Source organism: Rhinatrema bivittatum, chromosome 4 (assembly GCF_901001135.1).
Source record: "Rhinatrema bivittatum chromosome 4, aRhiBiv1.1, whole genome shotgun sequence".
Taxonomy (NCBI): Eukaryota; Metazoa; Chordata; class Amphibia; order Gymnophiona; family Rhinatrematidae; genus Rhinatrema; species Rhinatrema bivittatum.
Window position 1 is genome coordinate 442,542,920 of NC_042618.1, and position 23,794 is coordinate 442,566,713.

General features: G+C 47.1%; 1 protein-coding gene across 2 annotated transcripts in view; it reads left to right on the top strand.

The window, feature by feature from the left end:
* Positions 1-23,794, top strand: part of FGD6 (FYVE, RhoGEF and PH domain containing 6) — a 131,358-nt gene that overhangs the window by 97,430 nt on the left and 10,134 nt on the right. The window contains exons 15-19 of one of the 2 annotated variants that reach the window (XM_029601594.1): positions 3,092-3,194; positions 3,797-3,943; positions 4,617-4,719; positions 6,532-6,659; positions 14,737-14,865. In XM_029601594.1, the coding sequence (XP_029457454.1) occupies positions 3,092-3,194; positions 3,797-3,943; positions 4,617-4,719; positions 6,532-6,659; positions 14,737-14,865 (610 nt within the window). Of the gene's footprint in view, positions 1-3,091; positions 3,195-3,796; positions 3,944-4,616; positions 4,720-5,277; positions 5,325-6,531; positions 6,660-14,736; positions 14,866-23,794 lie in introns of those variants that run through there. The other variant, XM_029601595.1, reaches the window with a different exon arrangement.

Sequence of the window (23,794 nt, forward strand, 5' to 3'; positions counted from 1 at the left end):
AAATTACCTATTTGCAAATAAACATAATGTGTGCATGGGTGTGTATGCATCTAAGACATACTTGGAACATATTTTATTTATTTATTTTATTTAAAATCTCTTGTATACCGCTTATACAATAATAAGGTATGGGCGGTTTACAAATAAACATACACAGTTTAAAAATAGTACAAAAACAAAATTAAAAATACTTTACAACGTAAGACGAGGTATACAAATAACAGTACAGTGCATAAACATAAGGTTAAATAGTCTGTGTGTTGAGTATAGTAGACCATAGGTAAGATGTTAATTTCTTTCTGAATTCTTTGGGATTGGTTAGTAATCTCAAGGCGACTGGAATGGAGTTCCAGAGAGACGGTCCTGCTATTGAGAGAGCCTGTTTTCTTGTTAGGTCAAGCCTGGCTATTTTTTTACTGTAGGGACCTGAAGTTACTGCAAAGTACATAAAAGGTGACCCCTCCAAATCTGTCCCAGCTGCTTGCCGTTAACCTAAACCAGGGAGAACAGTGGAGATAACTGGCTCTCAGCATTGCCCGTTATTATATTTATACTACACCAAACTCTTAGAGTATGGGCAATAATCAGGTTAATCAGACATATTTTGATAATAGTAGAATTAGCAGGATGTTGTAAGAGGCAAAACTAAGAAGTGCCCCTGTGCCTGCGAACTCTCTAAAGCATATGAGCAATCCCTTCCCCCTTCAAATCAGTTATGAATACCCAGTGCTCGAGCCGCAATAAAATAAGTATGTAAACTAGGAAGCTCTAAACTGCCACGGTCTATGGACATAGTCAGAGTAGAATATTTGATATGAGGAGTCTTAACTCTCCATAGAAAAGAAGAAATAGAAACATGTTGGCAGAAAAAGACTGCATGGCCCATCCAGTCTGCATTACAATTCTCATCACTTCCTTAGAGATCCCTCTGTATTTATCCAGTGCGTTCATGAATTCAGATACCATTTTTGACTCCACCATTTTTTCTGGAAGGCTGTTCCACACATACACCACCCTCTCTGTAAAGAAATATTTCCTAAGATTACTCCTAAGTCTACCCCCTTTCAACCTCATTACATGACCCCCTTGCTCTAGACCTTTCCATTGAAAAAGGCTCAACTCCTGTGCATAGAAACCCTTGAGATATTTGAATGTCTCTATCCTATCTCACCCTTCTTCTAAGGTATGCAGGTTTAGATCTTTGAGCCTATCCCCAAATGCTTTAGAACAAAGACCACTGACCTTTTTAGTTGCCACTCTCTGGACCGACTCCATCTTGTTTATATCCTTTTGAAGCTGCGGTGTGTGTACAGTTCTGGAGTATTCCATGTGAGATCTCACCAGGAACCTATACAGGGGCAATATAACCTCCTTTTTTCTGCCGACCATTCCTCTCCCTATGCGACCAAGCATCTTTCTGGCTTTTACCGTCGCTTTATCCACCTTAAGATCATCAGATACAATTACCCCCACATCCTGCTCTTCCTGTACCTTTCCCTTGGGTTTTTGCATCCTAAATGAATTACTCTGCATTTTTTCGCATTAAATCTTAGCTGCTAGACCTTGGACCATTCCTCGAGCTTCTAGATCCCTCCTTGTGTTTTCCACTCTTTCCTGGCTGTTCACCCTGTCGCAGATTTTGGTATCGTCAGCAAAAAGACAAACCTTTCCATATAACCCTTCCATTATGCCACTCACAAAAATGTTGAAAAGAACCGGTCCAAGGACCAATCCATGAGGTACCCTGCTGGTAAAAACCCCCTCCTCAAAGAAAACTCCATTTACCACTAACTTTTGTCATCTCCCACTCAACCAGTTTCTAACCCAGTCAGTCACTTTAGGATCTATACCAAGAGTGCACAATTTGTAAGTCTTCTGTGCAGAATTGTGTCTATTGCCTTGCTGAAATCCACGTACACTATGTCTAGCATTCTCCCTTGCTCCAACTCTCTCTGGTCACCCAATCAAAGAATTTGATCAGTTTTATCTGACAAGATTTACCTCTGGTAAAACCATGCTGCCTTGGATCTTGCAATTCACCAGATTCTAAAAATTGCACTATCCTCTGTTTTAGCAGCAATTCTATTAGTTTGCTCCCCACAGAGGTCAGACCAACTGGCCTAGAGTTCCCAGCCTCCTCCTTACTTCCACTTGTATGAATAGGAACCACATCTGCCCTTTTCTAGTCCTCCAGAACAACTCCAGACTCTAAAGAATCATTGAAAAGCTCAGCCAGCGGAGCTGCCAGGACATCTCTAAGATCCCTTAGTACTCTCTGTTATATCCCATCCGGCCCTATCGCCTTATCTACTTTAAGTTTAGTTAGCTCCTCACGAACACACTGTTCTGAAAATCAATTGAGGTTTACCTCACTTTCAGTCTTATTTGTGTTTGTTTTATGTGGTCCTGCTCTAGGCCCTTCCACATTGAACACCGAACAGAAATATTTGTTAAGCTATTTTGCATTTTACTCATCAGCCTCTACATAGAATGACAATATCTACTTGTTCTTAGGAAATCTAGAGCTGTGGAACAGTCTGAAGTGACTGAAGAACATTTAAAACAATATAAATGTACTTAATTTCAGTCCTCAAATGTTTCCAATTTTTAGCTTTTGCCATATTGAAGCAAAATGACTGTAAGAGTTGTCCATAGTGCCTTTTTTTTTTTTTCAGAGACACTAAGCCTATCTATCTTCAATTAAATTCCTCCTACTTCTGACTTCTTCTTTTTTTTTTTTTATCTAACTACAGACTGTAGGATTTTGCACCTCCACCATCTGCTGGAGACAGAGAAATACTGATGGTCTGTAGGTAGCACCTCAGGGTATAGGGCAGAGTCAGTCAAAATGTCTGTCTCCATCTGCTGGTGGGGAGGCAAAACCCAGGAGTCTGGATTGGTCCGAATACATACAGGAAATGACTGTAAGAGTTGTCCATAGTGTCTTTTCCTATTGCCCCCTTTTTTGTTTTTTTAATGTGTAACAGTGAACCCCCAAGTCATCAGTGGCGTGCGTTTATTTAAAAACAAACTAGAAGAGCGAGTGATTTTGCAACGGCTATCCATAACTTGTTGACTTTGATGCTTACAGCTCGGCTACAGAAAGAGACGAGTGGCTGGAAGCTATTTCCAGGGCTATTGAAGAGCACACAAAGAAAAAGATCACGTTCAACCCGAGCAAAAGCCTCGAAGAGGTACACCAAAGTCGCTTTGTAACAAACGCTATCTGCATAAGCGTGTCGCGCGTTAGCTGCTGCTGCACCACACCCGCTGCGCACATTTGGCCGGGGGGGGGGGGGGGGGCGCGTGACGTCTCAAGCTGCCGATCCTGGCGCTTCGGCTAGAATCATCCCAGTAAGCAGCAAGGCCTAATTCTGCAGGACGAATGGCGCTGCCCCGCAGACTGACATGCAGACGCCCCGGCCAGCTGGAGCCAAAGCAGCCTTAGCAGGCTTGAAACCGTTCCTGTTTTAACAAAAGACCCCATCCCGCCATCTCTTTTGTTTGCGTGGCCAAGACCATTATCAAGAGCTTTGTTCTTTCAGATACAGACATTAAGGACCCCAGACTGCATGATGCTTTGTGTTAAGGAGACCTCCCCCATAGGAGAAAGAACAGAGCTAACGTTTTCTCCACCGAGACTGGATTTAAAGAACCATAACTGACACTTGAATAAGACCTGGAGACCCACAGGTCCATTCAGGATTGCTCCCTAATTATCACAGAGGGGGAGTGGTGCCACACAAATGCAGTGAAGTTACTTGTGTTGCATGGATTTTCTTTCTGGTTTTCTCAGGCAGACCCAGAGAAGGAGGAGGAGGACAGCCCCTTGGGATCAAAAGCACCCATCTGGGTTCCTGACACCAGAGCCACCATGTGTATGGTCTGCACCAGTGAATTCACCCTGACCTGGAGGAGACACCACTGCAGGGCCTGTGGGAAGGTAACGCTTCCAGGATGAAAGAAGTGACGCCTGGGAGTCCATATCTCAGGAATAAGCTCGTGTTTGCTCTGTTGGGAGTTGGTGAAAAGAAGATTAAGAAAACACAAAGGAAATTAGATAATTTGTTGAAAGTTACACAGTAAACAGGCTGCAGACATGGAATTCAAACCTTGATCTCAGGGCATTGCAGCTTTGTCCCTTTACCAGGAGCTTTCACTGCTGATTATAAGGCTGTAATCATGCACCCTGTAAAAGAGACCTGCCTTCTTCCCACTCTGTGGCCACGTGCACGGTGTAAAGGAGACCTGCCGCCTTCTCAGGCTGTGGCCAGGTGTGCTATGTAAGAAACCTGCCTTCAGCTTGGGCTGTACAGGCTATAGTTTGACATCTGGCTCCATATTTTCAAGACAGGCTGCTCCATGCCAGGTTTTACTCTGACTGCATACAGTTCCAAGTTCTTTAAGGAGGTTTACAAGTCTGTGCACGCAATCGGCAGGATATAAAGCCAGGCCCGGATCAGCCTGTCCTGACAACATGAAACCTATCAACCCCTTATCCTCAATTACATTTCTTTGAACTGATGCTGGTGCTTGTCCTTTGGTCTGTTACATAAGAGTTGGAAAACTTTCCTTCTAACCCATACTACATTAAAAAATGTTAATTTGGGTTTCAGATTGTCTGTCAGGCCTGCTCATCTAACAAGCACAACCTAGAATATCTGAAAAACCAGCCGGCTCGCGTGTGCGATCATTGCTTCGGAGAACTGCAAAAGCAAGGTAAAAAAAACCACAATTTATATCCCGTAGCTGTACTTTCCCTTCCATGCCCTTGAGTTCCCCGTCTCTCTGCCTATATAGCAGACATTTACAATCTGATCTACAATACCTACAGTACCTGAATGTAATCTGCTTTGAAGTGTCTGAAAGGCGGAATATACACTGAATAAATACATAAATTGTTGCACGTTCACATTTATAAAGGCTGACAAAGATTCAAGATAGTAAAATACCCCTACAAAGCACTTTGTAGCATATAAGGCCACTTTGGGATTAGATGTGGCTGAGTGATACAATAGAACCACCAGGCTTGGGAGACAAGCTCAGGATTTCCTGCTTGCCTCCACTCGAAAATTCGAAGCAGGTCAAGTTTTTGAATATTTCAGTGCAGGGCACACGTTTATTTTAGGTAGTTCTGGTCACAATCTGTTTTTCAGTTCCTAATCTTTGATTGGTAATTATTTAGTCAAATTCTTGATCTGAGATGTTGATCATAGCTACTCCTTATCATTCAGTGAACCCCTCCAGAACTGAGCCTTGGGTGTTTTTTTTTTAAAGGTGGATTGCACATCCTCTGACTTGTGCCGTATTCCACAGTACACATGGCAAGTACAGTTATTCACCTTGTGTCAGATAAATATTTTACGCCCCAATTAGAAGACACACGGGGGGCTCTGAATGGTTCCCATTTCCTATGATATCACATTCACTGCATTTTTGTAGGAACTGAGGAATTGTTATTGCATTATTGTATTTTAAAATGGGTTTAACTTTGTGCATTTAAAATATTAATTTTACTGTCTACTATTTTCATTATGCTATGACTATATGCTGCGTTTTATATCTGTTGTGGGAAGAGCAGCAAATATATTTAAAATAGAAAAAGAAATCAGATCCCAGATTATTATATAAGCACCCCTTATGGCAATCTTTTTTATAACTTCATTACATTCATGTATATGAATACAGTATGTTTTTAGTTGTATTTTTAAGGGAATTTTGTCTGTTTGATATTGATTTTACATTTATGATTTTTACTTATTTATAATGTTTTATTGATTTTAATGTTTAATAGTTTTCTTAGGTATGTTACTTGTATCCCACCTAGATTTATAGATAGGCGGGCTATACATTTTTAAATGAATATTATCTGCCACTTTCAGATATGGCCAGTCTTGGTGTGGAAGGGGGTAGGTGGGAAAGCTATAAAGACTAAAACAGCGGGTGCAGGGTGCATGTCACTGCTTGCCATTCTTATTTTAGCTGAAAGTGTGGGGTTGACTACAGTTTTCTCACCCTGTGGCTCCCTCTGTATTATGGAACTTGCAAACTTAGTTTTGATTTAAGCTTAGCTTTCTCCTGGAAGCTCCCAGAAGATTTCATTCTTCCTAGATTAGAAAATGGTGGCTTTATCTATTACAATAAGAGCTGATAATATTCTAAAGAATATGATTTTACTCACCATCCGTCCTCTTTTTCTGCATATTGCTATGAAGATCAGTTGTTGCCTTAGCACAAACTGGATGTTGAAAAAAAAATTTGCTTTTGAGAAATAATAACCTTTAACTAACCCCACTTCATAAGAAATATAGCAGTATACTTACCCTTCATTATTAGAATTCAGGATTCTACAAGTCCATTATTATAAAAAATAAAGAACTCTGCTAGCCCTACATGTATAATGAATATAGTCCTCTGCTGGCCTTTCATTAGAGGAAGCAAGGAGTTCTACTAGCTTTTCACTTTAAGGGCTCTTCTCTACCCTTGCCACTCTCCTAGTGTGAAACCAATTGGCTCCTCTCTGCATTGTAGATCACCAGCATCTCTCTAAGGCTGGATCGCCAGTGGGCCATAAATCCCCCTCCAGCGCCTTGTCGTCAGTTTTGCACAGTATTCCATCAGGAAGAAAGCAGAAAAAAATTCCAGCGGCTCTTAAGGAAGTAAGTTTTGGGTTTCTTTTACAATTTCAAGAGTGATATCATGCGATTTGGGTGGCTTTTTTTTTTTTTTTCTTTTTAAGTACTATTTTTAGTCTCCTGTAATTGCAGAATGAACAAATCAAGCCAAGGTTGGTCTCAGACTTTGGGTTAAAAGGCAGCTGAGATCTATGTGTAGGAGCCATATCTGCCCATCTTGGCCTCCAGAGTGTAAAGAATCATGGCTCGTGGAAAGCCCCATGAGCCGCTGGACTCATCCTGATGCCACCAGACATCAGCACAGCGCTGCCAACCTCTGTCAATGCAGCAGGACACTGCTGGGACCGCTGCCTTCTGCTCCTTCTTAGGTGCATGTGCACCCAATCTCACCGTATTTTTAGTGCCCCCGGCAGGAAATGGCCAAGGCGCCCTTGGATGATATCACACACCTGAACCCTGTAAAAGGGCTCTTCAGACACCTTTAACCTACCTCAGCAATGGGTCTTCTGCCTCGTAGAGTGTATTGCTACAGCATTCCTGTTTCCAGCCTCATCTTGTCTTGCCTTCCAGTCCAACCTCATCCTCCTACCCAGTCCATCCAGCTTGTCTTCCTTGTTGTCTCATCCAGAGTCTTCTGTTTGTCCACGTCTAGCCTCGGCTTGTCACTCTGGTTCTTGATCTCCTGCTTAGACTTGATTATGTTTGTCTGCCGCTTGTATCTTGTCTTCTTGCTTGGACCTGATCATTCTTGTTAGCCGCCTGCTTCGACCTTAGTTCTCTTTTGACTTTCATAGGCCTGCTGTCTACTGTGTCTTTGGTGTGACTCTGGACTCTTAACTACCATTTCTGTCTCAGGGCTCCACCTAAGTCCTGCTGGCCACCAGAATCCGAAGGCTCAGCTTGCGGAGGAGGCAGCTGGTAAAGGTGAAGCTGCAGTCTGGTCTGATATCAAGTCCATTCACCAGCTGCCGGCGTAGGCCTCGGGGGGGGGGGGGGGTCCGTCCTCAAGGCCGCAGCACTAAGGGCTCATTCGCCCCCTATTACACACAGCAAATCTCATTTTTATGCCCACTTTCAGTGGCTGTTACGTGGAGTAGAGCTGATGACATTCACAATATGTTTTACAGTCTTTCTTCAGAAGGGAATGACAACAAAATTGATTTATCAGTGCAAGCTTTTCTGGTTGACTTATAACATTGACTACCTTATGACTTAATCCAATAGTCTATTTCCTAGCATGTAGACAGATGGCCTCAGGACCAGTGGGCTATGCTCTCCTGCCAGCAGATGGAGAATGGAGCAAGCTGACATCACAGTATATATATTCCTGCAGTGATCCCTGCCTGCCAATATTCTCCGTCTCCAGAAGATAGTGGATGTGCATCTATCTATGGACATTGCTTTGGGTTTTTTGAAAGGAGAAAATTGAAATTTGAATTAAGGAAGAGAAAGCCCCGCTCTCCTGTGGTGATACCAAAAGGTCCCTCCCCCAGTTGAGAATTCCTGAGGTGATTTCCGTGGTCCCTCAGAGGTTTGCCTTGGTCTGGTAGCTGGGTCTCCTGACGTAGACTTAGTGCTAGTTCAGCTGAAAGGCAGCGGGTGCAGGAGGCCGAGCGTGGCAGTGACGACAGATGCCCTCTCCCCCGCAGCCAGAGACTGTCTCTGTACTCAGCCGATAAGCATTGAGCTCAGGTAAGGTTTAAAAAAAAAAAGTTTACATTCTGAAACAGAGACAGAGGGGTTTTTGGACTTCCTCCAGTCTCCGTGCTCAGTGTGCTGTCTGACATTCGTTCCCGCTCCCGTTGGGGTTGGGGAACTGGGCAGCCTGGCAGGTTGAGCAGTCCTGGTGGGCTAGGACCTGCAATTAGGCTTTTGGATTGCATGCTGCTCCAGCTCCTTCTGGGCTTGATCTGGCTGCTTTTTCTTTTGTGTAATTTTTTTCAAGGCTTACAAACAGTTCTTCAGGCAAAATCCTCAGTTTCACCCAATCCAGTCAGGTCGGACCCTCAGCCAGTGGTTCCTCCCTCTTCCAGTTCTATGCTAAAGTGCCGGAGCTCACCTCGTCTACCTATGGGTATTCCCGACAGGAACCCAGGGAGCACTGATGATGAAGTAGATCCTTATTCCCTGGAAGATGGGGAAATTCCTCCGGGACTGGAACTGTATGGAACCATGTTGCTGTTCTTTCATAGAGATGAGATGCCGGCTCTGGTTTCCCAGACTTTGAAACAGCTGGGTGTTCCTGGTACGGATGCCATGTCGGAGCCGAAGAAGAATCCCATTTTGATTTCCTTGAGTAAAGCCTCTGTATTTTCCCTGTGATGGATGCCATTCAGGAATTGATTGATCTTGAATGGGACGCCCCAGAGGCAAGTTTTAAAGGGGGTTGGACGTTGGAAGTTCTGTATCCCCTGGATCCGGCTGTGAGAGAGCATTTGCATTTTCCCAAAGTGGATACACTGATATATGCCATCTCTAAGCGGACGACTATCTCTGTGGAGGGAGAGGCAGCCCTGAAGGATGTACATGATAGGAGGATTGAGGCTATCCTTAATCAAGCCTTTGAGGCATTGGTGATGACTTTACAGATCGCTTCCTGTTGCACCCTAGTGGCATGATCTTGTCTTCTTCTTTCCTAGGAAGGTTATGATTCTGGAGGGAATTCAAGAGCAGTTATGGAGCCCACTGCCACCTTTTTAGCAGACACAGGCTGTGATTTGGTCCGTACCTCTGCCAGAGTGGCTTCGGTGACAGTGGCCAGGCATCCGATCTGGTTGCAAAATTGGTCAGCTGACACAGCCTCCAAAGCTAATCTCACAAAGATGCCCTTTAAAGGCTCGGTCTTGTTTGGGAGCAAATTGGAGAAACTGGCCAGTAAGTGGGATGAACCTCAAGTTCCTCAGTTGCCAGAGGATAAGAAGCAATTGTAGCGCCCCTATGACATGAGGGGTCGTCTCCAGGGTTCCAAGCATTCAGTAGTTCTCAGTCCTTTCGCCCCAGACAGCCCAAGAGAGGAGTGTAGATTTGCTGACCCACCTTCGGGAATAAGAGATAGGGTGATGCCTCTCTCTCTCCTTTATCAGAGGTGGGTCGAGATCACATCGGATCAGTGGTCCTGGAGATGATACAAAAAGGAATTTCGCAGTATTCCTCAGGACATGTTCATGGTGTCCCCTTGTCACTCCCCACAGAAGAAGCAGGCAGTGGAGTTTATGCTTCAAAGGCTCCTCAGGTTGAGGTCTGTGGTTCTGGTGCCCACGTCTCAAGAAAGTATGGGGCAATATTCCATTTATTTTGTTGTACCCAAGAAGGAGGGTTCCTTTTGTCCCATCCTGGATCTCAAAAGGGTCAACCATCATTTGAAGGTAACTCATTTTCATATGGAAATTTTTCGCTCTGTGATAATGGCAGTGCAGTCAGGGGAATTTCTGACCTGCAAATGTATTCCCATCCATTTGGAACACCAACTTTTTCTTCGTTTTGCAGTGTTGGGGTGCCATTATCAGTTTCGGGCGCTGCCCTTTGGTATAGCAACTGCCCCCAGAACATTTTCCAAGGTTATGGTGGTAGTAGCAGTGACTTTGAGAAGAGATGGGATCCTGGTGCACTCGTACTTGGACGACTGACAGATGAGATCTGCTTGGTGACATACAAGGTGATCTCCTTGTTGCAGGAGCTCAGTTGGGCATGGAACCTGGCCAAGAGCACTTCAACCATCCCGGTCTTTGGAGTACCTGGGGGTTTGATTTGACACAAGGCAGGATAAAGTTTTCCTGCCGGAAGTTCGGATTCAGAAATTGATGTCTCAGGTGCTTCAGTTGGAGAATGCTATATGCCCAACAGTGTGGTCCTATCTACAGGGGCTCGGCTTCATGGCGGCAACCCTGGAAGTGGTGCCATGGGCAAGGGTGCATATGCATCCTCTTCAACGCTCTACTGTCTCATTGGAGCCTGAATCTCAAGACTGTTTGGTTCAGCTCCACTTGCCGATGGAAATCTGTTCTCGCCTCCAGTGGTGGTTACCGAAGGCTTATCTGAGAAAAGGAGTTTCTTTGTCCTCTCCGACCTGGTTGGTACTCATGACAGATGCGAGTCTCCAGGGTTGGGAGGCTCACTGTCAGGAGCTGGTGGCCCAAGGGTGTTGGAATGCCAAAGAGTCCCGCTGGAACATCAATCACCTGGAAGCCCAGGTGGTCTGGTTGGCATGCTTGCAGTTCATCCACAGGCTGCAGGGTCAAACAGTCCACATGATGTTGGACAAAATGACGACTGTGGTCTAAATCAGTCGCCAAGGAGGAACCAAGAGCCAATAGGTGTCACTAGAAATAGACCAGCTTATGGAATGGGCGGAAGGACATCTACAGATGATCTTGGCCTCTCACATTTCAGGAAAAGACAACGCAAGAGCAGACTTTCTCAGCAGGGAGAGTCTGGAGCCAGGAGAATGGATGTTGTCAGATGAGGCATTTCAACTGATTATGGATTGCTGGGGCCTTCCGTTCGTAGACCTGCTGGCGACTTCTTGCAATGAAAAGGTTCCTTGATTCTACAGTCACAGGAGAGATCAGAGGTCCCTGGGCATAGATGCTCTCATACAGGTCTGACCGGAAGATGGATTGCTTTATGCCTTTCCTCTGAGGCCATTGCTGGGCAGGATAATTTGCAAAATTGAAGGCCACAGGGGGCTAGTACTCCTGGTGGCATCGGACTGGCCCAGGCGTCCGATGCCTGGGCCAGTCCAAAAACCCCCCTTAGTCTTCTGCCACACATGGATCTGTTACAGCAGGGGCCGGTTCTTCATGAGAATCCAACTCTGTTCTGTCTTATAGTTTGGCCCTTAAGAGGGCTCACCTGTTGAAGCGTGGTTATTCCTCCGTGGTGATTGCCACCTTACTCTGCGTCGCAAGTTCTCCACTTCCTTAGCTTATGTGCGGGTTTGGAGAGTTTTTGAGGCCTGGTGTGAGGAGCATGGTGTTCTTCCTCGTTCAGTTAAGATGGATTTTTTGCAGGATGGGTTGATTAAAGGATTGGCCCTTAATTCCTTGAAGGTGCAGATTGTAGCTCTTGCCTGTTTCAGAGGCCTGGTGAATGGTGCTTCCTTGTTATCTCATCCTGATGTGGTCTGTTTTTTTTTTAAGGAAGTTAAGCATCTTAAGCCTCCCTTGAGGTTACTGGTTCCCTTGTGGAGTCTTAACTTGGTGCTGGAATTTTTGGTGGGCCCTACATTCCAATCACTGCGTGGCCTTTCCTTGCTACCTCCTGCACCACTTAGATGTCGAGATTTGTCATGCGGTGTCTGGAGGTTTCGGAACCTTTCTGGAAGACAGATAGCCTATTTGTCCTCCATGGCGGAAGTAAGCAGGGTGCTTCAGCTTCATGGGCTATACAATAATTTGTTGGATTAAGGAGGTGGTCACTGCTGCATGTGTGGCTACTGAGAAGCCGTTGTGTACTCAGGTTCCGGCTCATTCCACTAAGGCTCAGGCAGTGTCATGGGCGGAGATTCGATTGTTGTCTCCTGTTGATATCTGCCGAGCTGCGATGTGGTCCTCCTTGCACACTTTTTCCAGGTTTTATCATCTGGATGTGCAGGCCCGGGAGGAGGCAGCCTTTGCACATGTGGTGTTGACTGGATCGTGGGCAGTCTCCCACCCTTTTAGGGAGTAGCTTTGGTACATCCCACTGGTCTTGAGTCCATCTGTCTACACACTAGAAAATAGAGAAATTACTTACCTGATAATTTTGTTTTCCTTAGTATAGATGGATGGACTCAGCTTCCCACCCTTGGCTGCCACATGAATATGTCAGTAGTCCTCTTGTGGAGCTGTGGGCCCCAAGAGATTACTGGTGAGTGTTCATCCAGTCCCTATATTGGGGTACCTAGATTTTATCTGAGTTCAGTGTTTCTTGTTGTTTGAGTACAGTTATGGTTACCTGTTTTCACTCATGTTTTTAATAAAGATTTTTGCAACTGTCCACAGTTGCTTTTGAAAGGAATACTGGCAGGCTGGGGTCACTGCAGGAGTATATATATATATATATACTGTGACGTTAGCTTGCTTCATCTCCCATCTGCTGGCAGGGGATCATAACCCACTGGTCCTGAGTCCATTTGTCTACACTAAGGAAAACGAAATTATCAGGTAAGTAATGTCTTCATTTACATTTTGTACAGTGTGCCCTTTATTTGTAGGGGGTGACCATGTTCCACTCTTGGCACTGTTTGGTACAGGCTGTCCAGTCTCTTCCTGAAGTTGCATGTGTTCTCCTCCTTTGATATCAGCCTTGTTGCGCTCGGGAATGGACCCTTGTCCTGGAGCAGTGGAGAACTGCTCCCTGGTAGGGACCAGGAAGCACCTGCCCCCAGGGGGGCGAAGCACTGGAGGAGACAGAGGCTAGGATGAGCTTCACCACTGGAAGCCCACGGTCTCCCCGTGTGGAGCCCATAGGGACCCGGGCCGCTTGGACTTAGGTGGGCCTCACAGGGTCTCCTGGAGAGGTAGTAGACAGGCGTGCCCATGGACAACAAGGGAACATGGTCAGACTCGAGGCTGTAGGTCTGATGGTGCAGGGAGAATCAGAACAATATAGGTGATGACAAGGCAAGGGGGAGAGCCAGAATCAGAGGCGTGGTCAAGGGCAGCCGAGGTCAGAATCCAAGGATCAGTCTGAGAAGTGGTCAACGAAGCAGGGGTCAGGTTCCGGAGGTCAGACGAGGTCACAAGGCAGGCAGAGGTCAGGATCCAGGAAGAATGGTCAAGGAACAGACTGAGGTCAGTACCAGAGAGACAGTCCAAAGGTACTGCCTGGGGAGACGAGACAGACAGACGCTGGAACAAGACTGTGAACGCGGAGGCAAACTAGCACACATACAGGGTCGACTCGATTGCCAAGGCAAGGAAGTGCAGGCAGGAACTTCCTTATATTGGGCAATCAATCAGGGCGCGCCGCGGAGCTAGTACCCGCCCCTGGCCCTACAAGAGACCGAGCGGAGCACGCACTTGCTTGGGGGCTTGGCCAACGCCACTGGAGATGCCGAACTCCGGCGTGAGGCCTGGTGCGTAGTGGAAGGCCCGGTGACCGCCGCCACAGGACACTGAGGCCTGGAGGAGCTCATGGCTGCCGCTGGGGAGGCCGACCCGTGACCTGCAGAGGAGCCAACGAGGTGAGCAGGCCCGTGCGCGGGCCATGCGCAGACAGGAAGGAAAAAATGAGGTGCAGCTGAGACTCCCGCCATCATGTTAGACCCAACTTCTAACCTCTTATCTTTTTTTTTTTTTTAATTATTATTTATACTTTGTTTCATGTACATAGTAAAATCCAACAGTTTTTTGTAAATGCATGAACAATAATCTAACCTCTTATCTGATATGTTACTGTATTTCTTAAATATCTGAAAAGGAAAACCAGTTCTTACCTTTCTTTTCAAATAACCGGTTAATATGTAATCCTGTCATCAATACAATCTGTGCAGATGTATCAGGGCCCTTTCTGCGGATGAAGTTGGCTGAAATTTGCTAGACGAGCCTGTCGCCGAGGAGCCAATACTCTGGTCATACTTGCCCAAGTAGAGGGCCTCCGATAGATATATGGGGCCTTCCATGATTTGGCGGGAATGGAAGGGGAACTGAAGCATTAAAAACACAAGAAAACCAGGAAAATGCGTCTTCCTTGTGTTAGGCTAGAAGGATACACTTTCTGCAACGTGTTTCTGTTGTAAACCAGCTGTTGGGGTTGTAATGTCAATGCAGCAGTGCACACTGCGACCTCATCAAGCATCAGCAAGCTGCCTTTTGATGAGTGCAAGACTGTGCTTTTACTGGTCCTCCAAGAACAAGTCTTGTGGCTATTGAAAAGCCTCTTGCCTGTGCCCGGAGCATTCAGATTTACTTTTAGGTTGCCACTTTGTAAAGAACGAACCTGTGTATTCCTTCTGTATGATTGTAGGAGGCTCTCCTAGAGAGCTAGTAACATAGCCCACATGCTTAAGAGATGCAAAACACAAAAATACTCTTGAGAAATTGATTTTTTTCCCCCCATCCAGTGCTTACAGCTAGACAAGAAGCAGATCTTTATCTTAAGATTTTGTTCTTTCTTGCAGGTCTCTGCCAGCGCAGAAGACTCCTCTATGAGCGGCTACCTGTATAGATCCAAGGGTAATAAAAAGCAGTGGAAACACCTCTGGTTTGTGATCAAAAACAAGGTGTTATACACGTATGCTGCTAGCGAGGTAAGAGGATGAAGGATTCAGGATGGTCTTATTCTTTTCATGTATTGTGTCCAATTGTGATGAGACATGGTTGCTTGAGTTAACAATGCAAGGAAGTGTTAGTATGGAGGAGCTTTTGATTTCTCTTTCATTTCTTATGATCACCAGAGGGAATGGAAGAAATGTCCAGAAAACATTTGAAGGGATGGTGATCTTTCCCAAGCTTTCAGAATAGATATGGATGAATCAGTCATGAGACCTGGCAACCTCCAGTTTCACTAGAAACAAACCCGACTGCTTCCTGACATTTTCCTGCCACTAGGCCCGAGCAGGAGGATGTCCTGCAGGAAGCATTTGGCTGTCAATACCTGCAATCAACACCATCCTAGAGAAACCATTGCCACAAGCTCAGAGATTATTTTGATCTGTGAGTCTTTCAGACTGTCCAGCAGCCTGGAGGGTCAGTGAGCATCCTACCTGGTTAGGATTCCCTAACTTTTGTTGTTGGTTTAATATGTAAAATAGTGTACAGACTGCACAAAAAATGAGTTGTCATCCTAGAGCCCCTTGCTTTGAGTTACAAGGTAACAGTATCTCGGAGTTATTAACTTTAACAACATGCACACTAACCCAAAGTGGATTATGATGACAGAAGACTGCAAAGCCCATCTGCTCTGCTCATCATTTCTTCCTGTTATAAAGCAGAGTTGCTTACCTGTAACAGGTGTTCTCCTAGGACAGCAGGATGTTGGTCCTCACAGATGGGTGACATCATGGAAAACTTTTGTCAAAGTTTCTAGAACTTTGACTGGCACTCTGAGCATTTCCAGCATGGCACTATTCGCATGTCCACACAGGGTCCTTCATCAATCTTATAACATAGAATTCACAAGCAAAAAAAATAAAATAAAACGCAGGAGAACCTAACTCCTTGGGGTGGTGGGTGGGTTTCCTGAGGACTAACATCCTGCTGTCTTGTTACAGATAAGCAACTCTGCTTTCTCCCTAGGACAAGCAGGATGGTAGTCCTCACAGATGGGTGAATACCAAGCTACAGGCTGCTCCCGACAACAACTACGACCAACAAGCACCAAACCAGGTGTTAACAGGCATAAAAGTAACTGCGGTGCTGTTGGTAACATGGAGAGACAGCCTGAATCCAAAGAATGGGCTCTAGGCAGGGAGAGTTGGGTTTGGGTTTAAGCCTGGAAGAGGTAGCAAAGGACAGATTGGCCGAAGGTACTGACATGCCGACCATTCTTGTCCAAGTAGTAGTGGGCAGCGAATATGTGTAGGAAACTCCACATTGCGACCTTGAAGATTTTGGCAATAGGAACAGCTCGCAAGTGGGCAACTGATGCCACCAGGGCTCTCACAGAGTGAGCTTTAACACGGCCTCCAAGCTGAAGGCCCGCCTGTGCATAGCAGAAAGAGATACAATCTGCAAGCCAGTTTTACAGAGTTTGCTTGCCCGCCACAACACCCAGCCTGTTCCTGTCAAAGGATATAAAGAGTTGCGAGGATTGCCTGTGGCCTACTGTGTGTTCGAGATAGAAAGCTAAAGCCCGCTTGGAGTCCAAACTGTGCAGAGCCTGTTCGCCCTGGGGAGAATGAAGCCTCTGGAAAAAAGGTGGGCAGAGTGATGGACTGATTAAGATGGAAATCGGTCACCACCTTAGGCAGGAACTTAAGGTGGTCCTGCATAGGCATCCTATCATGAAAGAATTTCATGTAGGGTGGATATGTAACCAATGCCTGAAGCTCACTAACCCTGCGTGCTGATGTGACTGCCACCAGGATGAGAATCTTCCAGGTCAGGAACTTAAGATTGCAGGAACACAAGGGCTCAAAAGGGCCACACATGAGCCACGCCAATACTACCTTGAAGTCCCAGGACACAACAGGAGGCCAAAGGGGAGGCTTCAGCTGAAGCAAGCCCCGCAGAAACTGCCCAACAGTGGGTTGCACAGAGATGGGTATACCACCCACACCCTGATGGTAAGTGCTGATGGCACACAGGTGTACTCTGAACCAAGTTGGTTTTTAACCCATCCTCTGGGAGGTGCCACAGATAGTCAAGCAATGATCCTTGCACCAGACTGAGAACCTGCTCCACTTCAGTCAATAAGACTTCTGGTGAAAGGCTTCCTGGAAGCTACCAACATCTGAGACACGTCGTCAGAAAGGTCCAGGGGCTGCCGTCGAGACTAATGCTTGGAGGTTTGGATGGCGCAGTCTGCCCTGATCCTGTGTGATCAGATTGGGAGAGGTCCCCAGATGGATGGGTTCTCTGACTGATAGGTCCCGAAGAAGCGGGAACCAGACTTGTCTGGGCCAATAGGGGGCCACTAGAATCATGGTCCCCTGGTCCTGCTGGAGCTTCAAGAGAGTCTTCATGACCAGCAGAAGAAAAGGATATGTATTCAGGAGACCTGTGCCTCAATGTTGGGCAAAGGCGTCGGAGACTGGAAATCTGTCTGTCCTGAACAAGGAGCAGAATTTGCTCACCTTGCAGTTGTAGGGGGAGGCAAAGAGATCTACGTCCAGAGTTCTCCACCGGCGGAAGATCCGGGCCACCACTGCTGGATCCAGTGACCACTTGTGTGGCCGGAACACTAGACTCGGTCCGCCAGCACATTCTCTGTTCCGGCTAGGTACATTGCTTTCAGGAGTATGCCCTGTGACAAAGCCCAGGACCAAATCTGTACCTCCTCTTGACAGAGGAGGAACAACCCAGTGCCTCCCTGTTTGTTGATGTACCACATTGCTATGTGATTGTCTGTCCGGATCAGGACTGTCTTGTGGGACAAACAGTCTTAAAATGCCCAAGGGCATAGTGAATCGCTCCAAGCTCCAGGAAGTTGATCTAACATAGAGATTCCTGAGCCATCCAGCAGTCTTGCGTATGGAGGTCATCCACATGTGCCCCCAACCCAGGGGGTGGCATCTGTAGTAAGCACCACCTGAGGCTGGGAAGCCTGAAAAGGGACCCCATGCTCCAGGTTGGATATATTCTCCCACCAGGACAGGGAGACCTGGAGAAGTGTCGTGACATAGACACATGCCCCAAGGTCCTGGGATGCCTGCTGCCACTGTGACTGCAGGTTCCATTGCGCCCTGTGCATGCACAGGCAGGCCAAAGGGGTGACATGGACAGAAGTGATAATCCCCTTGTACAGGTCCTTGGTGAGGCCTCACCTGGAGTACTGTGTTCAGTTCTGGTGACCATATCTCAAAGGAGACAGAGACAGGATGGAGGCAGTTCAGAGAAGGGTGACCAAAATGGTGAGTGGTCTCCATAAAATGACTTATGAGGAGAGGTTGAAGAACCTGAATATGTATATACCCTGGAGGAGAGGAGGAGCAGGGGTGATATGATACAGACCTTCAGATACTTGAAAGGTTTTAATGATCCATGGTTGTCAACAAACCTTTTCTATTGGAAACAATTTAGTAGAACTAGGGGTCACGATTTGAAACTCCAGGGAGGAAGACTTATGACAGGAAATATTTCTTCACTGAGAGGGTGGTGGATGCCTGGAATGCCCTTTAGGATGAAGTGGTGAAGACTAAAACTGTGAAGGATTTCAAAGGGGCATGGGATAAACACTGTGGATCCCTAAAAGGCTAGAGGATGGGAATAAATAAAAAAGCTAAACCGGCACAGAGTGGCAGTTACTACCCTTAAGAGAAACATGGGGGTAACCTGCACGGAGGGGCAGTTACTACCTTGGGAAGCTTGCTGGGCAGACTAAATAGACTATTTTGGTCTTTTTCTGCCGTCATTACTATGTTATTATGTGACCCAAAAGACGAAGCAGCAGACGAGCAGAGACCTGTTGACTGCGGACCAAGTGCGCCAATGACGACAGGGCAAGCACTCGATTGCGGGGCAGGAACACCTTGGCCTGAACCATTTCCATTCTGGTCCCAATGAAGCCCAGGTGTGGCAACGGGCTGAAGTGGGACTTGGTGTAATTGATGACAAACCCCATAGATTGTAGCACCTGGATGGTCAGATGTAAGGAGCGAAGCGCCCCCTGCTGAGTGGTGCTTTTGACAAGCCAGTCATCCAAGTAGGGGAAAATGTGCACCCCCTGATGTTCGAGGTGTGCCCCCCCACCACTGCCAGGCACTTGGTGAAAACCTGGAGGGACTGATGAAAGGCTGAATGACAACACTTGATACTGGAAGTGGTCCTTTCCCACCACAAAGCGATACTTCCTGTGACATGGGAAGATCGCAGTGTGGGTGTAGGTATCTTTCAGGTTGAGGAAGCAGAGCCAGTCTCCTCGTCTTAGGAATGGGATCAGGGTGCCCAAAGATACCATCTTGAACCTTTCTCTTTGAAGGAATTTGTTCAAGGCTCTCAGGTTGAGAATAGGGCGTAGGTCCCCAGTTCTCTTTGGTATAAGGAAATACCGAGAATAGAACCCTCTGCCCTGCTGGCAGAGGGGAACGGGTTCTACCGCTCTGGCCATTGGAAGGGTGGAGAGCTCTGTCAAAGTATTTCCTGTGGAGCAGACAAAGCCCATGATGGACATAGGGGAGAGTCCCAGGGATGTCCCTGAAGTTCAGCCTGTACCCTTGGTGAACTATGGTGAGAACCCACTGGTCCAACGTAACGTGGGACCAGCGGTACGCAAAATGACGCAACCTACCTCGGACCAGAGGGCAGGATGACGATGGTATGGCAATCTGACTCGCACTCCCTTGCTCCCAGTCAAAACCCCATGGCAGGGCTCTGCTGGGGGACTGGCTGAGGCCTGGGAGTCCGCTGCTGAAGGGAGTTCTGGAACCAGCGCAGGGTGTGCAGGCCTGCGAGGCAGGAGGATAGTATTTCTTCTGGTGATAGGATTTCCTTGAGCTTTGCGTGAGGATTTTCTGACAAGAAGATGGCAGGTCAGAAGCACTAGCCAACAGATGTAGAAGAATTTTATGGTGGTCCTTCAGTTGGGCCACCGGGTCCCTGACCTTATCCCCAAAGAGATTCTCACCTATACAGGGTAGATCTGCCAGCTTTTCTTGGACCTCCAGCCGAAGGTCTGAGGCAAGGAGCCAGGCCATCCTGCGGGCACCAATACCTCCTGCAGCCACTCTCACTGCTGTTTTGAAAACACTGTAAGTGGACCTCGCCTCGTGTTTTCCTGCCTCCAGACCCTGCTGAATTACTGCTGAGAACACATCCTGTTGCTGTTGAGGCAGGCATTCTGACAGCTCCTGGACCTGCTTCCACAGGTTCCAGTTGTACTGGGTAATATGTAGTTGGTCGGAGGCGATATAGGCGATGAGCATAGCGCCCTGATACACCTTCCTACCTGGGGCATCCAACACCCTGTGCTCTCTCCCTGGAGGGGCAGATGCATGGGTGCGAGAGCACTTGGCTTTTTTAAAGGCAAACTCCACTGCAACCGATTGGTGTAGGAGATGGCGCCTCTCAAAACCCAATGCCTTTTGGACCAGGAAATGTCATCTGCCTTCCGATTAAGTGGAGGGGTGGACACAGGGTATTCCCAGATCCTGAGGAGAAGTTCCTTAAAAATATCATGGACTGGGACAGCCACTATTTCCTTTGCAGCATCTACGAACTGGAGGACCTCCAGCATTTTATGTCGGGCATCCTCTTCTGTGAGGAGTTGAAATGGGATGGCTTCAGCCATGGCCCGGACAAAGCCTGCAAAGGAAGAATACTCCGGGGGAGATCTACGCCTCTCATCTGGCGGAGAAGGCTCCTAAAGAAGCTCTCCAGAGTCCTCCAAAGAGGATTCTGAGGTATCGTTCCCCCAGGGGTCATATGGGGCCTCTTCCTCCCTAAGGTCCCCTGGGGGCTGGCATGGATGGTTCCTGCGCAGGCCTCTTGGTTTGGGCACCAAGGGAATTGAGGACATGGGAGGCATCGACGGCACCGAGGGTATTAAAGACACCGAGGGCACTGAGATCCCCGATGGCCTAGGAATGAGATTGGGGAAACTACAGCTGTGGGCCCAGTGGCCCTGTAGGCACGGAAAGCCGTAGCAAGTCTTCTTCCTCGAAGGACCCAATATAATGGATATTGCTCCAGAGTGGGGCATTGGAGGCCACTGAGGAACCTATGGTCCTCCCGGCACTGGTTGTATTGGAAGGAAGCCTAAAAGGATGTCCAGATGACCTAGAAGGGGCACCGAGAGAGCGCAGGCTCTGGCACTGGCATGGGGACTGATGCCGGTTTGATACCCTACAGGGCTCGGAGCACTGCCATCTGAACCCTGTGGTCCAACTCCTGAAAATCCGGTGAAGTTAGGATAGAAGGAGGAGGCATCACCAGAACTTGGCACAGTTATCGGTGGGGAACGCCTGGGACTCCTGGGTCTGATAGTGGACGAAGCCTCTTCCCCACAGAGTCGCTTCGGTGATAGTACAGCAGCCGCCGATACTATACCGGTCCCAGGGCCATGCGTAAATGGCCACTGGTGACGGTGTTTGTGGCGGTGTTTGGCCTGATCTTTCCCTGATGCCAAAGAAACTGAAGATCCTGGTGTCTTGGAGTGCGACGACACCGGAGATGGTCTATCTCCGGTTCCTCTCTCTCGAGATGGACCTATTGGGGGAGTGGAAAGGGACGGCATATCTTATGGCTCCCCTCGGCCCCTAGATGTCGACACCTCCGATGCTAGAGTAGATGGTCCAGCCAGGCCCGACGGCCTTTGGGAGTCATCTGATCGCACAGATGGTACCCACGGACCCTAGGTGTGTGAAGCCCAGGCAGAGGATACAGACCTCATGCGGATCATTAATAGACATGGTCCGCGGGCACTGGGGCACTGTCAAAAACTGGTCAATGTCATGAAAAACAGCCAGCGATCTGTCAGTGGCCAGTGGCCACCAAGGAGTGATATGCCATGGACTGCAACGGAAGGGAAAAACAAACATCTACCATGCTACTCGATGGGGCACCAACTGGAGAAGAGGGACTTGGCGCAGGAAAAGTCGAAAAATGACCGGGAACACTTTAAAGAAAAACTAAAGAGCAGAACTCCAGAACCGCGAGGCAATTACTTTGCGGGAAAAAAAGAGACTGAAAAGGGACCCCGCGTGGATGCGCGGATAGTGGCATGCTGGGCATGCTCAGTGTGCCAGTCAAAGTTCTATAAACTTTGACAAAAGGTTTCCATGCCGGGCTCCATCTGATGATGTCACCCATGTGTGAGGACTAGCATCCTGCTTGTCCTAGCAGAATGCCACTGATTATGTGATCCCCAGCTGTACCTTCACTTCCCTGCATCTAAGGCTCCTCTGGGTTTGTCCCATGCTTTCTTGAATTTTGTGGCTGGCTTTGCCTGCACTGGGAGATTGTTACATGCATCCACCCCTTTTTGAAAAAATTTTTATGCTGAAGGTGTTGCAACAGTGGGTCAGACACTGTTGGCGATTTAAAGTATATGCTGAGACTACACCGACACAATCTGCCCAGAACAAAGCTGGATCCATGGGATTTTCTGACTGCAGGAAGCTGGATCCATAGGAGGACAGGCGGACTCTCTTTTTTTTGAAATCTGCATGGTATCCTCTGCTCCAGATCTGTTTACCTGAGTGGTGGATTATCTCCCCAGTAACCCCAGGAGAGAGATGTAAATGCTGGATGTAAGCAGTAACACCTGACAGAGTATTTGTGTATGCGATTATATATGGACATCACATGGTGTGAGGGATGGTTTCAGCTGAGCACCTCCAGTCCTAATAAGGTCTAGGTAGACCATACAGGTGGATACCCTAAGATCCATATTCAGCCAGGCAAGTTAGCCCAATAAACTTGTTCAGCTAACTCAGCCGGGATATTCAGTGCATTGCTGACTGTATCTAGCTATCTTAAAGTTACCCGGATAAGCTCATCCGGGTAACTTTAGGACTGCCCTTCAACTGAAAATCAGCAGTTATCCAGTTAACCCAACCCTGCCCTGAACTTGTCCGGCTAACTTTTTAGCTGGCTACGTCCGGGGTGCTGAGACTGGTGGGGAGTTTTAAATCTCAACATTTGCCTGGCTAGGAGCCAAACTTAGCCAGACCAACGTGCTAAATATGACCTCCCGCCTTTTGTAATTCACTGCTGGATGTGGCTCTGCTTCATAGCAGCGCAGAGAGTGGTAGGGGCTGCGCAGCCAGACCCCTTCAGGCTTGATTTATTAACAGCTTTCTATTGTTCTATGGGAAAAGCTTTGATATTAAAAAAAAAAAAAAAAAAAAGACCCAGTGTATGTATAGTCACGTCCGCTTATAGCAGGCATCAATAGAACAATCACATATATACTGGACCAACACCAAACCCTTTTTCTGTTGCTCCTATATTGATATAGGATATTAAGCAGTACTTATATCTGGCTAAAACTATGAACACAACAGAATGTACTAGGATAGATTTTATAAATATATTTTTTTTTTAATATTCTGTGGTGACAGGTCAACCACTTCAAAGCAGATTACTTTCATGTCCTGTAGGTAGTTCCCTGTCTCCAGAGGGCTTACAGTCTAAGGGCCTGATTTACCAAGGGTTTTTTTCCCATTCTACAGGGGGAAAAGGCCTTTTAGTAAATCAGGCCCTAAATTTGTACCCAAATTAACTTGGCCAAGGTCACAAGGACTGTCAGCAGGATCTGAATCTAACACTTAGACTGCTGTTCCATGTGTGTCCCCATACATGTATCCAGGTCGCCATGAATATTGTAGGAGCTGGCTAAATTTTAAAAGCCCAATACTGACCTGGTCCCTTTCTTGCATGGCTAAATTTGGGCAGGTCATGATTTTTGTTAGGTAAGGTGGGAGTGGGGGAAGAATTTGAACAGGCAAAATTTACCTGGCTAAAATGTGGTTTTAGCCAAGTAAATCTTTTTATGCTTACAGCAGACCCTGGAGTTGCTTACAACGAACAGTCAGTAGTGGTAGCAGCTCGCATACATTGCAGCGTATCCTGTTTGAG